This window comes from Acanthopagrus latus, chromosome 6 (genome assembly GCF_904848185.1).
Source record: "Acanthopagrus latus isolate v.2019 chromosome 6, fAcaLat1.1, whole genome shotgun sequence".
NCBI classification, from domain to species: Eukaryota; Metazoa; Chordata; class Actinopteri; order Spariformes; family Sparidae; genus Acanthopagrus; species Acanthopagrus latus.
Window position 1 is genome coordinate 30,163,547 of NC_051044.1, and position 14,839 is coordinate 30,178,385.

Genomic DNA, 14,839 nt, shown 5'->3' on the forward strand with positions numbered 1-14,839 from the left:
TGGTTTGAAAGAGGAGTAAAGAATCCATCTATATCAAACTGGACTGTCTTTGAACAGAGAAGGTGGCCTAAGACATTACTTATCACCCACCTACAATGCTGTACTGAGTTCTCTCCCCAGACAGCTTAACAACCATTCACACCTGGGCTCCGCTAACCTCCATTCCTTAACTAACATTAGCTGTCGTTGGTCACTGTTATAAATCCCTTATAAAAAATTTTAAAAAATGAAGTTGGAGCTTTACTGCTCACTTTCACTTTGATTTTTCTTCCTAGTTGCAAGTGTAGAAAATGAGCCATAGCGACCAACGATGGCATGTTGCTAGCTGATGTCATTAACAGTTCTGTCTATATACAGGTTATGCTTGGTTAACTCAGTCTTTTTCCTCCATACCTCAGCTGAAATACTACACGACTTGCTTGGTATACATTGTTAACAGTGTACCGTTTAGCACTTTTTACATCGATAGATAACCATTAGCTTTGTTTGCTAGATTATCTTGTCCTTGGCTGGAGCAAGACTTGGCAGCCCTGTAGAGCCCCTTTAAGCCTACTAAACACCAGCATGTTAACATTGTTAGTGAGCATGTTAGTTCAACTTGGCATTTAGCTCAAAACACAGCTTTTGTTGAGTACAGTCTCACATAGCCACTACTGCAAGACTCTCAACAGACTCTCAGTCACTGCCTGCAGGTTGATTGCTGAAGGTGATGTCATTAATAGTTTCCTCATCAAAGACATGTGTTACGTTTGAGCTTTTTAGTAGACCCAAATGCAGAGGCTGGAGACAGAACTTCAGAAAGCAAAAGGCTTACTAGCAATGGTGCGTTCAGTTGGTAATGTGGGCGAGATGACCAGACTGGCAGATAGGCAGGCCGGGAGGTGGGCAGGCAGGGTTTCCAGGAGCCAGTGTAGAGGAACACAGAAGGGCTGGCGAGCAGGTAACAGAGTGGAGAAGCGCTAGAGCATTAGCAGAGGAGCAAAACACAGGAACATAGAATACTCTGAGTCTCGAGAAAATTCTATATACGTGGTGTGGTCACAGTGTAGTCACCGTAAGGGACAGCATAATCTGGCACTGAAGCTCTGGAGAGACCAGGGTGTATAGCTGGAGGGTGATGAGTTGATGAGAAGCAGGTGCGCCACTCTGCACACACACACACACACACACACACACACAGAGGGAAGGAGCAGGTGAGGGGGAAAGGCAGACTGGGGGAAAACACAAGCAGAGCAAAAACAACCAGACTGCCACAGCAGAATTGTGACAATATGTCCCCCACTCGGATCCGCTATTGATCAGAATAATCCTTTTTATCCATTGACTGAGATCCATGCCGACCCAGTGGGACACTCCTCCTTAGTTAAATATCAGTGTAATTTCTTATATGCAGAGAGAATTATTGATGGGAGAGGTGATACTCAGAGGAGGCTTTAGACCAAGCACTGCAGATAGTTTAAATAGGGCCCTTAGTCCTGAACTGATTCAGCCAGGAGAGTTTTGTACTTATAAAGGACTGAAGACTGCGTCTGTCTACCTTTCACCTTGCTGCTCCATTGTGACTTGTGACCGCCGTAAATGCTGACTCTTTTGCCCTCTGTCATACACTTCACACACTGATCTGTGCTTTACTTATGAAAACTATTTCTTACTACATTCTGGTAATATGACTGCACCTCTTCAGTCAGCTGTAGAAAGCTTACAGGCGCCTTGGAAATCCTGTGCAGTCTACCATATGTGTCTGTCTGACTGTTTTCACCGCACTTTAGACATACCATACAGTATTCCTTTGCAGACACAGATCATTTGTTACAGGATTGTTTATATTATATATATATATACATATATATACATATATATATATATATATATATATGTATATATATATATATATATATATATATATATATATATATTATATATATATATACATATATATATATATATATATATATATATATATATTCATATACAGTCTTCTGTGTGCTGATGTATGCATACCTGTATGTCTGTGTGCTGCAGGTCCAGGGAGTTCTGCTGAAGACCTTCTGCAAAGCTGCTGTGCTGCTGGCCAGAAATGGGCCACAGAAAATCATCACTGCAACCACATGTCACTGTTCAATTCTGACAAGCACTCCATATGCAGGTGAGTTGGCCCCAAGCATCATATTGTTTTTATACCTTTTGAAAGCTGTTTCGGAGGAAGAGGTAATGACATTGGTTGGACGAAACATGACTGGTCGGAGCCAAACAGCCACAATTCAAGTATTTATGTATGTTCACTTAAAATTCCAATCAACGGCATATTACAATTTCAATACATGAACATCAAGAACAGTTGTAGTCATCTGTGGCTTTGAAGTGATCTCTTCAGGGAAGTTTTTGCAGAGTAGAGTTGGGAAGATCTGTGTCTTTTGAGCAGCAAAGGTCTAATGAAAGATGCTCAGATTTATTTGTGAAAAACTATTGGAGGTGTAGGATCCAGGTTTCAGGGGCAGCATTCATGCTAGTTGCTAAAAGTCAAGATATCTCCATGTCTTTCCTATTTTTAATCTACCTCTTACAAGGCCCCTAACTTCATGCTGGTGCAATGTTAAATTACCATATTATCACTCTATCATTGTAGAAATTACTGCAAGCATCAGTTCAGTATCTCCAGCATTTTGTTTTTACTGTGTATCTATAAAGTTTTCAAAGTTTTGAGGGTTGCAAGGATGCATGCACGCACTGAATGTGACGTGGAGAGCATGGTTGTTGTTGTCTACTCCTCTTTGCCAACAGTTTGTCATTTGCCCTAAACGCATCAGTTGCTATGTTTGCTAACCCAAGTGGACACTACTTTGTCAGGGGCTTTCTTATTAAAATGCTTGTGCCATTTCAACCAATAATGATAGGTCATCAAATCAACCAGCACTGATTTACTTCATCCGGCTAAACTATCTGTGAGACAATTTCCATTCATGATCACAAACATGGTGGACATACATGGCAGGCAATGGAAACTTTACTATCACATTTGAACTTCCGGTTCTGGATAACTTTGCCTAGAATTTGATACAGGTACCCAAATATTTCAGTACTTTAACTCCTTTGTAGTAACAATAAAAGTAATTTCAAGTCTAACCAGTTAAATCATTTATATCTAGAGACAACATATCATGAGTCATATTTCCAGTAACAATGCAGATGACATGTCAGTCAGTCCTTTTATTTCAGTAGCATCTTGCTATACTGCATTTAAATCTGGAAAATACAATACTTTGTGAAGTGAACTTATACATGTAGCTGTTCCTGCTCATCAACTGTGCTATAATGATAGATATAATAGAAAATGTTGAAATGTTTATGTATGTCTCCTGACACGCAACATCTCCACTAGTCGTGGCTGTATTTTGAACCAATTAGGAATTTTAAGATTGTATTTTGACCAATTGTGCTTGCTGTAGTTGCTCATTGTTGACGCTACAGCAGCAGATTGGGTTGCTTATGTGAAGTCAACAGTTATAGTTTTGTTTCCTTAGCATATAAAATACTGTATATGCTGTAAATATGAGCACACATGTCCTTTTATATTGAAGTATTGAATTAAATTGAAATGGATCGTATGTAAATATACTTACTGCATATAAAATACTGTATATGCTGTAAATATGAGCACACATGTCCTTTTATATTGAAGTATTGAATTAAATTGAAATGGATCGTATGTAAATATACTTACTGTGATAGCAATGCTTCTATCGAGTGTGCTCAGTGCTTCTTATATAAAATTGTTTTGGGAACCAAAGAAAGCCTGCTGTAAAACTTTCTTGTAGACAGTATTCAGCTCACATACTAGTGGTTTCACACCAAGGTTTTGGACATACTAATAAACATTGTTTGAGTAAACTAAACTGCATGATAGTAAAGAATTTGATTTTGGTAAACAACTGTATGCTGGACACTGCCATTTTACATAGACTAGCCTCAACATGATGATAAAGAGTGGGTAACCAGAAACATGACAAGAATGTGTTGTACAGCTGCTTAAATAGACAGTATATAGGAAATGTGCAAATGACATACAAATAGCATTAGTCAGCAAAATATTCTAATAGCTATCAAAAACAAAATGTAATCAAGGGTTACTGGACTGAACTCTCTCTGTTCTTCTGTTTGTCATTCTGAACATGAGACCAGACACTATTTCAGATTGCACTGATGTGATGTTCATTAAACTTTTAGAAGGTGTATTAGAACATTAAAAGCATTCTAAGTCGGACATTATATCACTAACAACAGATCAGCCATACCCTAACAAATTACATCCATTCAACTCGTGGAAATAAATACATTTTAAATTATTGCTGGTTCATGGCTGTGACATAAAACATTAAACCAATTAGTCAAATAAAAATAGATAGATAGATGCATAATGAAATGTTATTACAGATTGAAATTTAATTACAGAGATACTCAACTTCACTTACCTTTACCCTTAGATCTCTTTCTCTTCGCTTCAGTCACCACCAAACAGAGTTTCTCCTCTGCCACTTCATGTTTTCCTGTTGTCTGTCTTGCTCTTAGAACACACTGGTTGTTTGGCTCCCCCTTTTGAATTTAAGTCTACCAGTGAGGTCTGTTCATGGGACTAAATAGCTTTTAACTGTTCTGTGTGCATTATTGTGTCAACATGAATTTCATTCAGGTTAGTGTATAGATATTTATGCATGTACATGTGTCTATGTCAGTGTGGCAGCAAGACAATGCTGCCTCAGTTCTGTGAAGGACAGCCAATGTGAATCAGGCATGATCTCAGCCAGAGGAGGGGGCACTTGTGAAGTGGACGAGGAGCAGCAGTGCACGGATAACTCCTACCAGGTACTCTTCTGTCTCACCTCAATGGGAGCTCTTGCAAAAATGTTGTTTTCAAAGGTGACGGCATCCACCACAGATGATCTTTATTAGATTGCATGCAACGGAAGGGACGAGAAACAAGAGGGAAATGGTTGAGTCATGACTGAAAGACATGATGTCACGGATGGATGGTGCACACATTTTCTAGCCAACACTTCCTCTATAAAACAAACACTGAATTGATTCCACCTTCATCTAGAATAGATACCAGACTGTTTGTGTGAGTCATGTAGGGTATGACTCACCATTTCTAATGTTTCAAAGTGAAAAAACTGAAGAGTGTATACAGTTTTAACCATAGGTAGTGGGTGAGTACTGTGAATCCTTTGTTACTGCCACAATAACAAAGTGAAAATGGAGTTTGCCAGTATATTTAGTCTTGAAAATGTTTAAACATCCTCTGGAATGCATTGCTGTTTTGGCCCAAGTGAAGTTTCAGTTTCAGGTTTCATAGACAGTTTATTTGTGTTTATTGGCAAACAGCTTGAAATCTGTTACTGATGACCTGCCAGAGTCTCCCATTTCTGTGCCGACCCTTCAGACCTGTGAATGCTTCCATATGGAAATGGGACTCATGCCACTGCTCAGAGTCAGCTCAAATAGCATTGCCTTACTCTCCAAGAGGAAACCCAGTGGTTTGGCCCTTGAGCCAAGTGCTCATGTGCTGAGGCAGCTGAGCCAAACTATTATGCCAGGTCATTGTTTGAGAGGAAAGTATTAAAAAAAAGGTGAAAGTCTGGTTTTCTTAGCATGACATGTGGTTCAACTTGAGGCAGCAGCTGAAATCCTTTGCGATGTGTTCACAGGTATAAACTAGCCTGCTCGCCTTTTTCTACCCCTCATCTGTGGTGGAGGGCCATAAAGAGGGGTGGTGATTAGACATGTGGAGGGCACCCCAGTGACACACTGCTAATTGGCTCTGCTGTTTTGTCTGGATGAGCAGGTGTGCTGCAGCTGCTGTGCCCTTGGCTTATGGGTGCGCAGTGAAAGACGTCGTTGCGATGCCCACCAGTACCTTGGCTACCCTTGTGGTCACATCTTCCTGACCTGTTGTGAAGAAGAGGACAGTCCAAGCCAGATCCCTCTGAGGAGGATGCAAATGCCCAGACCAACCTCTTTGCCCAGAAAAGGTATCTGTCACCCACTGCACAGCATCTTTCACTGCTATGGAGCTTTCAACATGGAGAGCACATTCATCAAGCATTTACAGTTAGGGTTTATTGAATGTACTAAAACTCAAACTCAAACTTTCAAATACCCGTTGGAGTAAAAGCCGCTTTGGTTAGAATGAAAAAAGAAATGCCTGGCATCTTTGCTAACGAAAATGTATAGAATTGATGGTTAGTTTAATGGACATATGGAGTATCCAATCATGCTTGCATCTTCATAAGTATAAGTATTCTAATACCTTTTTTCCCTTGCCTATACAGATTGTTCCAGTATTTTATTGATCCATATTTTGAGTAGAGAGAGAGAAAACAAGATAAAATGTGAAAGATTTGATATTCTGTTTTCCAAGCTGACAAACTACAGTTGACAGTTTTTAATTTATGTGTTGCAGTTGTGAATAATGTCTTAATTTTTGTACTAGTGCGGATGATATGCGAAAAAATAGCTCACTTCTTCAGAAAAGCATGAAATTTGTTAAACTTGTTCAGTTTGGGTCCTGTAACATTTTCACAGATTGAGCCATTGCAAAAACACCACATGGCCCTTTTACTTTCCACAATGACTGAATTATGATAACACCTTTTCTATGTTTCCATGTTTTGTCCAGGAGATGATGATGCAGAATACATAATGCAATTATAGCGGAAAGTGAAATGGCTGTCTTGTCCGCCACATGGCATTTTGGCAATTGCTCCATCTCTGAAAATGCCCAGGGCCCCAAACTGTACAAGTTTCCAAAGTGTCATGCTTTTATGAAAAAGTGAACAATTTTGTGTGTGAATGTACCGCAAACCCGGATCCTGCTAAGAGTTAGTGTGTAGACAGACTTTGGAACACAAACATGTTTCAACTGTTGGCTATGTACTATGATGCTGCTGGTAAAGGTCCCATGTTATAGAATGTAAGATTTCCATTCCTTCTTTGATTAAAAAGCAAGTCTAGGCATTATGAAAAATATTGTGAAATGTGAACCAAAATGCTAAATCGACAGAGGTAGCACATAGAAAATATTCAGACAAACTGTCAGGACTTCTGTGATTTTGTGACGTGACAACCACACTCTCCTAACCCCAGCTTGGGAGACATGATATGGGAGCCTTACAGTAAAGGTTAATGCAAAATGTTTAATTCAGTCATGCTGAAGTTGTTGTCCACAAAAAAATGTCTGGACATTCAAGGAAAAACAGTGTGCAGCATTCTCATAGACAACTGAAGTACATGGTAACTTAAAAAAGCTTAACACCAAGCCTAACTCCTAACCCTCCATATAGCTCATTTGCTCATTAGCTTAGCAGCTACAGTGAATAGCTTGCAAATGGGTGCAAATAATGTCTTTTTGGCAATTTCATGTAGTTGGTTTGGTTGTCAGTGTTTCATGTGGTTTTCCATCAGCATTGTGGTGATTAGATAATGGCTTCATATTTCAACTTTTCCTGTAAGGAAACTAGAGCATGTTTTTTTTCACACACACACAGCTAGTTAGCTCGAGCTAAGTTAGCTCAAGCTAACTAGCTGTGTGTGTGAAAAAACATGAACACAACAGTTGGTGAATTCTGCCTCCTCAGCAGCTCCGTCTCAAAAAAGTATTTATTGTAACTACCTTCAGCAATCTTTGCACTGCACTGGAATGTGGAATTGTTCCATGTTGGACCATCGCTATTTTGTAATCATTGATGTTTGTGTCAGTGGTAGGGTATGGGTTGAGTGTGATGTTCTAAAAGACAGATGCTCACTGTTGATTGGTCAGGAGTTCCAGAAATCGTAATGGGGAAAGATGAATGCAAGCTGTGATGAATCAGGACCAGATGGAAGCTTAGGCTGCTGTCTTTTACTTGTGCCAGCAACGTTTTCCTCTCTCTCTGATCCATCAAGTACCTAATGTCAGTGACATTTACATCAATGAGTTCTCAAACATATGAGGTTCAGGATGAACATGCGTCAATGCAAAAACATTCCAATACACATATGTATCTACGTATCAATAATAAAACATGGTTGAACCAGTTGATTCGCTTCTGTTCAGTGTGCTGGCCTCGGAATAAGACCTGTATGTCTTGTTTGCAGCTGTAAGCTCCATGGGAATGGATATGCATGGCTTTCGTTAATGAGATCAGAAGTGTGATGGGTCATATAAGACTTAAGATTAGATATGGCACCGCACTTGTTAGTATGATATTTTTTTGTATTCTCCTCTGCAATTACAGCATTAAATCCCTTGTATAAACACACAAGAGAATGCCTTTCCCCAAATCTTTCATTAGGAGGACCTTGGTTCAGCTTTTTAGCTCATATTGGGACTGGAAACAGAGCATGGAATAGTGTTTTTCATTATTAGTCAGCTTTTGTGGTTTTCCTTAAATAGGACCTTAAATAGCTTCCCTTAAATAGTCCGAGTATGATGGTGAGGTAAGGTCAGTCTCCTCACTCCTTCACTCAGCCTGTTTTTTCATTCACAACATCAGAGGAGTTCCTCTTAATCCCTCCCCTTAATAGGCTCTGTTCTAACCATCGACTGCAGCTCATTTCCTTCAGTTTTAAAGGGGAAATTTGAATGATGTCACTCTGAAGTGGGAATCAATTAACCTGCTGAAAGCAGTGAAAGTTTTAGGAGCTGCAAAAACTTTTCCAGCTCTCAGTTAGCGTGTGTGTGTGTGTGTGTGTGTGTGTGTGTGTGTGTGTGTGTGTGTGTGTGTGTGTGTGTCTATGTGTGTGTGTGTCTGTGTGTCTGTGTGTGTGTGTGTGTGTGTGTGTCTGTGTGTGTGTGTGTGTGTGTGTGTGTGTGTGTGTGTATGCGTGTAACTTGCTCAGGCACATACCGGATCCATGAAGGATGCCTTTACTTTGTGAGTGTTTTATGGATGAGATGCACTGTAATTATTTCCATAGGGAATATGTTTTCAGTCTTTGACTCTCTGCCTTTTAATTAAAATAGGATATTTAATTGCCTTGCATTCAAACTCCAGGTAATGACTGTGAGAAATATTAACTGAAAGCCACAACCCATCATCTCGTGATGTATGTGTGTCTATAATGAACTGCCATGTTCATTCACGGTGCTGTTTGGTTTTGCTGCAGTATAGATCAGGCAACATTCCGAATAACAGCAAACCCACTTGAAAAATCTTGTGTAAGTCTTTCTAATTCTGGGTAGATATTTTACATGTTAAAGAAGCACTCCACCAATTTGGCACACGTAGATTAGTTTACTAGTCATGGTTGTATAATATCCTGCGGCATCGTGGCCGCAGAGCCTACAAGTTTATTAGAGAAACTTTGTCCTGCAAACTATGGTCATCAAGTTTAAAAGACATTTGTGTAACCAGTCAGAGAAGGTCTGATGACAAATGCAGATGAGTTGAGATGCATTTTGTTTAGCTCAACCTAGACCAGAAACTACAAGTCAGGATATTTCAGCTTTTGCTGTATCAGTTATGACCATTATAATTTCAGTCCATCTCCTTCAGATACCCTCCCAACTAATTTTATTGCCAAGCTGAAATTCCAAATTCAGTTTGAGGGCAGCTGTGATGCCTGATCTGGCCATTGAACGATCATTTGGATGACTGGAATGTCAGCAATGTTGGCTGCCTTGCTTTGTGACAAGTTCTGTGGCTAATGCAGTAGACTGAGTCTGTGCTGTAAATAATTCTTGTCACCAGACATCCAAAGCACCATATTTTTTTCATTTTTTTATTAATTTCAGTGCATTCACTAATTACTATTACTAGGTCTATTAAATTTCCCATTTTAACATTGCAGTTTATAATTCAAAATTACTTATTTATTTATTTAATTCATAATGATGGATCGATGATTTTCACAAAGAAAAGTATGACCAGCTTCACATTTCTGGTGTGTAACAGAGTTTGTCACCTGAAATGGTCACTGTCACTGGCAGACTGTAGCTAGCTAACTTTTGCTAATGCTAACAGTAAAACTGGAAAAATGGATAAGAACTCCATCTACAATGGCCGTTTTACTAGCAGATTAGTTTTCAACTAAAAAGGCTATAATAGGGTCTTGCAAACATTAAGATTACACATGTGATAATGTGCTAAAGGAATGGAAAGCTAGGTGAAACAGTCAGTTACTCTTAGCCTCTCTCTGATACACTCCTACAAATGGATCTATTAAGGGAAAATCTGGATATAGCATTGGAGGAGAAGCCTCGCTCATTCCAATGAATGTTGCTCAGTGGTACAGAAGCCACAATAAGCTGGACTCCTGCTGTTGTAACTTTGCTTTTGGAAAGGTTACTAATGAAATAATACCACCTGTTAAAATCACAAGCACCACTTCAACAGCAAGAAATCCACTTTACAGACTTACGCTGTTGGAATTGCTAGGCTTAAAATAAGCTTATTTTGGGGAACATTACTGTACTTGTGGCATAACTATGAGAACAAATACGCATAAATGTGTAGTTTTACAGAACACGTATGCCTGTATAAATTAACCGGGCTTACTGGTACAACCTAAACAACTTGACTTGAGCACAGCAAACTTTAGTGAAGTTCAGGCTCCTCCTGCAAGTCACAAATGCGTGTTGGGCAGCGGGAGGAGAATAACAACCATGCCTGTGAATCAGGTTAATCATTAAATAATTGCCTAAACCAAGTATGATTGGCTGGTCACATGAGACATAGGATCCATACTTTGCTATCATGAGACCAAGAGTAATGCAACCATCACAAAATAGTATTATTTAGCGTACAAATATGATTATTATCATACATCTGGCAACATTGAAGCAAAGCTTCCTTTCATTTTCTGGTTTCTTGTAAGATTGATTAAAACATGTTTTGTGAGGCAATGTAATGCACAGGTTAAATAAAGTGTACAATACACAGGGTAGACACCATGTGAATAGCTGTCATAGAGATAGTTAGTTAGATAGTGTGATATGTGCAGTTATAGAAACAGCAGGCTAAAAACAAATTTTCTGTAAGTGTCTTTCTCTTTCCACTAAATACTACCTCCCTGTGTACTCAGCCTAGCTGCACTATAAAAATGCTGAAGATTTTGTGCATTTATGTTTCAAGCACTTCACTCTCACATTAGTGTCCTGTGTCCGCAGAGTCAAGGCCTTGACATTGGCACTTGTTTCTGGTGGTTTCTTGTAATGGTTGTAATTAAGGAATGTGGATAAAAACATCACTTAAGCTCTCAGTGTAACTTTAACCAAGGAGCAGATGGTGCTTCGTGTCTTCAAGTCAGTAGGATAAATTATACAGGCAATCTGGTGCTGTATCTAAGCCCCCCAACACACACACACACACACACATACACACACCCACTCCTCTTTTTTTTCATTCCTTCCAGTATCAGACAGCAAGTTCCCCAAGGAGGCCTTCTCCATCAGTGCCACAAATGAAGCTGTCAATGCGGTGGAAGAGCATTACGATGTGGATGAGTGTCAGCTTTATTTGGGCCAGCTGTGCCAGCATACATGCACTAACATCCGGGGCTCCTATCGCTGTGGCTGCCACCAGGGCTACATCCTGCAGCAGGATGGACAATCCTGTGCACCAGGTACTCAAACTCACCATGGACTCACACATGAACTCTCTGATATAAGTCATATGGTGTTTGTTGTACACTTAGGAAATTGACTAAAAAATGAACCAGGTAAGCTCAATGATTAAAGAGCCCAGCTCACTTAACTGTTAAACATGATAATGTGGCATGTCAACATCCCAAATATTGGTTATCAACATCTTAACAAAGTTATCATTAATGCAGTAAGAAGCCAATGAAAACAGAACAGCTGCACGACGAGTATCAATGATTCAACCCAAGTCTGCATGAGGCACATAACATGTCAAAATGTGTTAACATTCACAGCATCCCCTGGTTTTTTAAAACAACATACACACACCCACTCCTCTCCTCTAACTTTCATTCAAGTGTTACATAAAGGAATCACAGCTTATTTGTATTTATTGTCATTTTACTATGATTATGCACCGGTTAGAGCAACAACAGATTTACCATCATACTTGAGTGTGAGCCATTTAAACAGGGTCATTAAAATTACCCAAAACATCAAATGGGAGATGATTTATTCACAGAACTCTCGCTGCTCTACAACATCCAGCATGGTGTTTCATGAATTAACATGGTTTCTGTTGTGTTTCCAATGTGCAGTGAGTCCTGAGGAGGACAGCAGAGTCAAAGGAGACAGTCGCACTTTGGTCCCAACACAAACGACTGCTGCCACCACGACAACCAGTACAACCACCACCAGCCCTGCACGCCTCAAGCCCTGTACAGGTAATGCCTTTATTACTCCACAAATTATATATCACTACCGTCACCAGAAGTCAGGACAGTCATTCACCCCTGAATGATAAACACACATTTGCAGCATCTGTGTATTCATATTTAACAACACAAATTTGATTATATTTAATTTTCCAGGTGCAGGTTTATATATGATAAAAGTCAATGAATGATAATTAAGACCATATTGTGTGTGAAATTAACTTCACTGTAGTTGCAAATCCAAATGTTGTTGCTCAAAATCTTCAGAGTTAACTGTTTTCATATTATTAATCATTATCTGCAAAATAATTTCTGCCAAGTTTGAGCAAAACAGCAGTCCTTTGCTATGTAGAACATCCACTAAAGTGCTTCTGAAAATTAACATCCAACTTCTAACTCTGAATCTATCGTCTATCATTTATCACTTATTCAGCTTGTGCAGCATATGGCACAGTGGACGTGTGCTTTAATATGATCGTGTCACAGAAAGATTTTGATATATACAGTCTTTAATGGCAGCTGATGTCCTCAGCCACAAAAAAATGGGAGAAGGATTTTACACACTGATTGTCATTTTAACCATTTTACATATTCAGCTGCATTTATATAGAAAAATTGACCTCAACTGTCACCATTAGCAAGATGATGTTCTAAGAACATGTCTGAAGAACATTTATGGTGCTAATGATGCAAAACTTTAAAATTACAGATGGTAACCCTCCCTCTGTCAAGGCTCAGGGTACTGAGTTACACTTTCCCCTCACTGTTAAACCCCTGATTAAAGGACAACTAATGTGTGATTTTATACATGAAAGTGTTTTTAAAGGTCTGGCCTTATTTGTTAACGATGAGGGCTTTGTGCCGATTAACCAACACTGCATTACAAGCTGTCTGAAGCAGATCATGGTCTCGTCAGCCATACAGTCTGATTTGGCCAGCCTGATGTTTCAATTACAAAAAAAATAGATGTTATAATTTAAAAACATTATAACATAAATCGTTGTTTATGCAGTATTATTTGTTGGTTGTTCTTCAAATATGTAGGATCCCTATTATTCATTATTTTACACCACACTGGACAATCAAAGGATCTTCGGAGCCGAGTACCATTTTGCGTCTTAACAGAGCTTTACAGTTGTGCCCCATTAAACCTGTACCACATGGTTTGTTTAAACCTTGTCCCCCAACTTTACCTATGTTAAAAATGTGTCAGTCTATTCCCTTGGGGCACTTTTCACAGCACTGCATCTGTGCTTCATTAGCTATTAAATCCATTCCACTTGCTAATGGAGAGAACAATTTAATGAAACGCCACACCACATTTTCACTGCTACCTTGCACAGAAGCAGACTGACAGACAGACTGATGCATTATTATGGATCCGTATGATCTTCTCATAAGACCTGCACTACTCCACCTCTGATTAGTGCTTTGTTAGTTGCATGTTCTATGCTGGACTATAACTGTTAACTCACATGCAGTAGATCTGGTAATGACTGTTTCCTGTACCTCATGGGCTGTAGTTTTACAGGTAAACACACCATTTTCTTCAACCTCTTCTCTGGTCATCTGCGCATCCTCCCGGGTCGCTCATTCTCCAGAGCAGCTCTTCACTGATTTGTGTCTCCGTGGAGCATACAGGCGGGCTACCAGCGGGCTGCCCCGCCACCGCTCCAATACTCAGCCTGCTGGCTATCCCGAACAAGCCGAGGGACACTGCAGCTCAGTAGCCATTTGTAGTGGTGTGTTTACCAGGGCACCAAGACACATACTGAATATACTGTTAGGTAATATTAACATGTCAGTTACTCTGACAGAGATTTTTGTGGCCCTGGTAGTCCACTGGACAAGCGGGAGGGAGATCAAGGTTACCCAAGTGCCTGCGTGGGTGACCGCCAGTGTCCATATCCTCCTGCATAACCTGGTTGTCTGATGTTCATCTAGAGAGAGGGAGGGAGCTCAGTCATTGCATCATATTAGTTGATACAGTATATTGCAGTCATGACTTAAACTGAATAGCTTAGAGCTTTTTTTAAGTTCCTTGCATTTCAATTTGCAACCATTTTTTATTTTTCATTCAAGCAATTTTAAATTTGTCATTTAATCAATTTGCATACTACTACTAATTTAACTTTTTAATACATAAAAATATGGTGCACTTGCCCTATTGAATTGGACAATTTAGGCCTATCAATATTTTTTCTCATGCTATTATAGCCAGATCATAGCAACTGTTAAAATGCACCAGAATACATGATATGACAAATACACTTCATCCAGACAAACTAAAATTTAAGGAGATAACCCCGAAACCTGCAATAAAATTGGCCCTCAGACACTTTAAGCGCCTTCTTAGGCCCTGCCTCTGAAGGAAACATTTTGGGCATCCCTGGCTTAAAGGTAGTTTGGAGCAGGGATCCGGGTTTTCCTTTATACGTTATTGTAGGAATATGAAACACGATTTGTAGATTTTGAGGTAACACTTCCTGCTATGAGACTCATTGTTGTT

At 39.5% G+C, this 14,839-nt stretch overlaps 1 protein-coding gene across 1 annotated transcript in view; it reads left to right on the forward strand.

The window, feature by feature from the left end:
• The window catches only part of fbln2 (fibulin 2), a 69,718-nt gene that overhangs the window by 30,745 nt on the left and 24,134 nt on the right, over positions 1-14,839 (forward strand). The window contains exons 3-7 of the mRNA XM_037099679.1: positions 2,023-2,146; positions 4,731-4,860; positions 5,840-6,026; positions 11,389-11,598; positions 12,214-12,339. Of these exons, the coding sequence (XP_036955574.1) occupies positions 2,023-2,146; positions 4,731-4,860; positions 5,840-6,026; positions 11,389-11,598; positions 12,214-12,339 (777 nt within the window). The remainder of the gene's footprint in view (positions 1-2,022; positions 2,147-4,730; positions 4,861-5,839; positions 6,027-11,388; positions 11,599-12,213; positions 12,340-14,839) is intronic.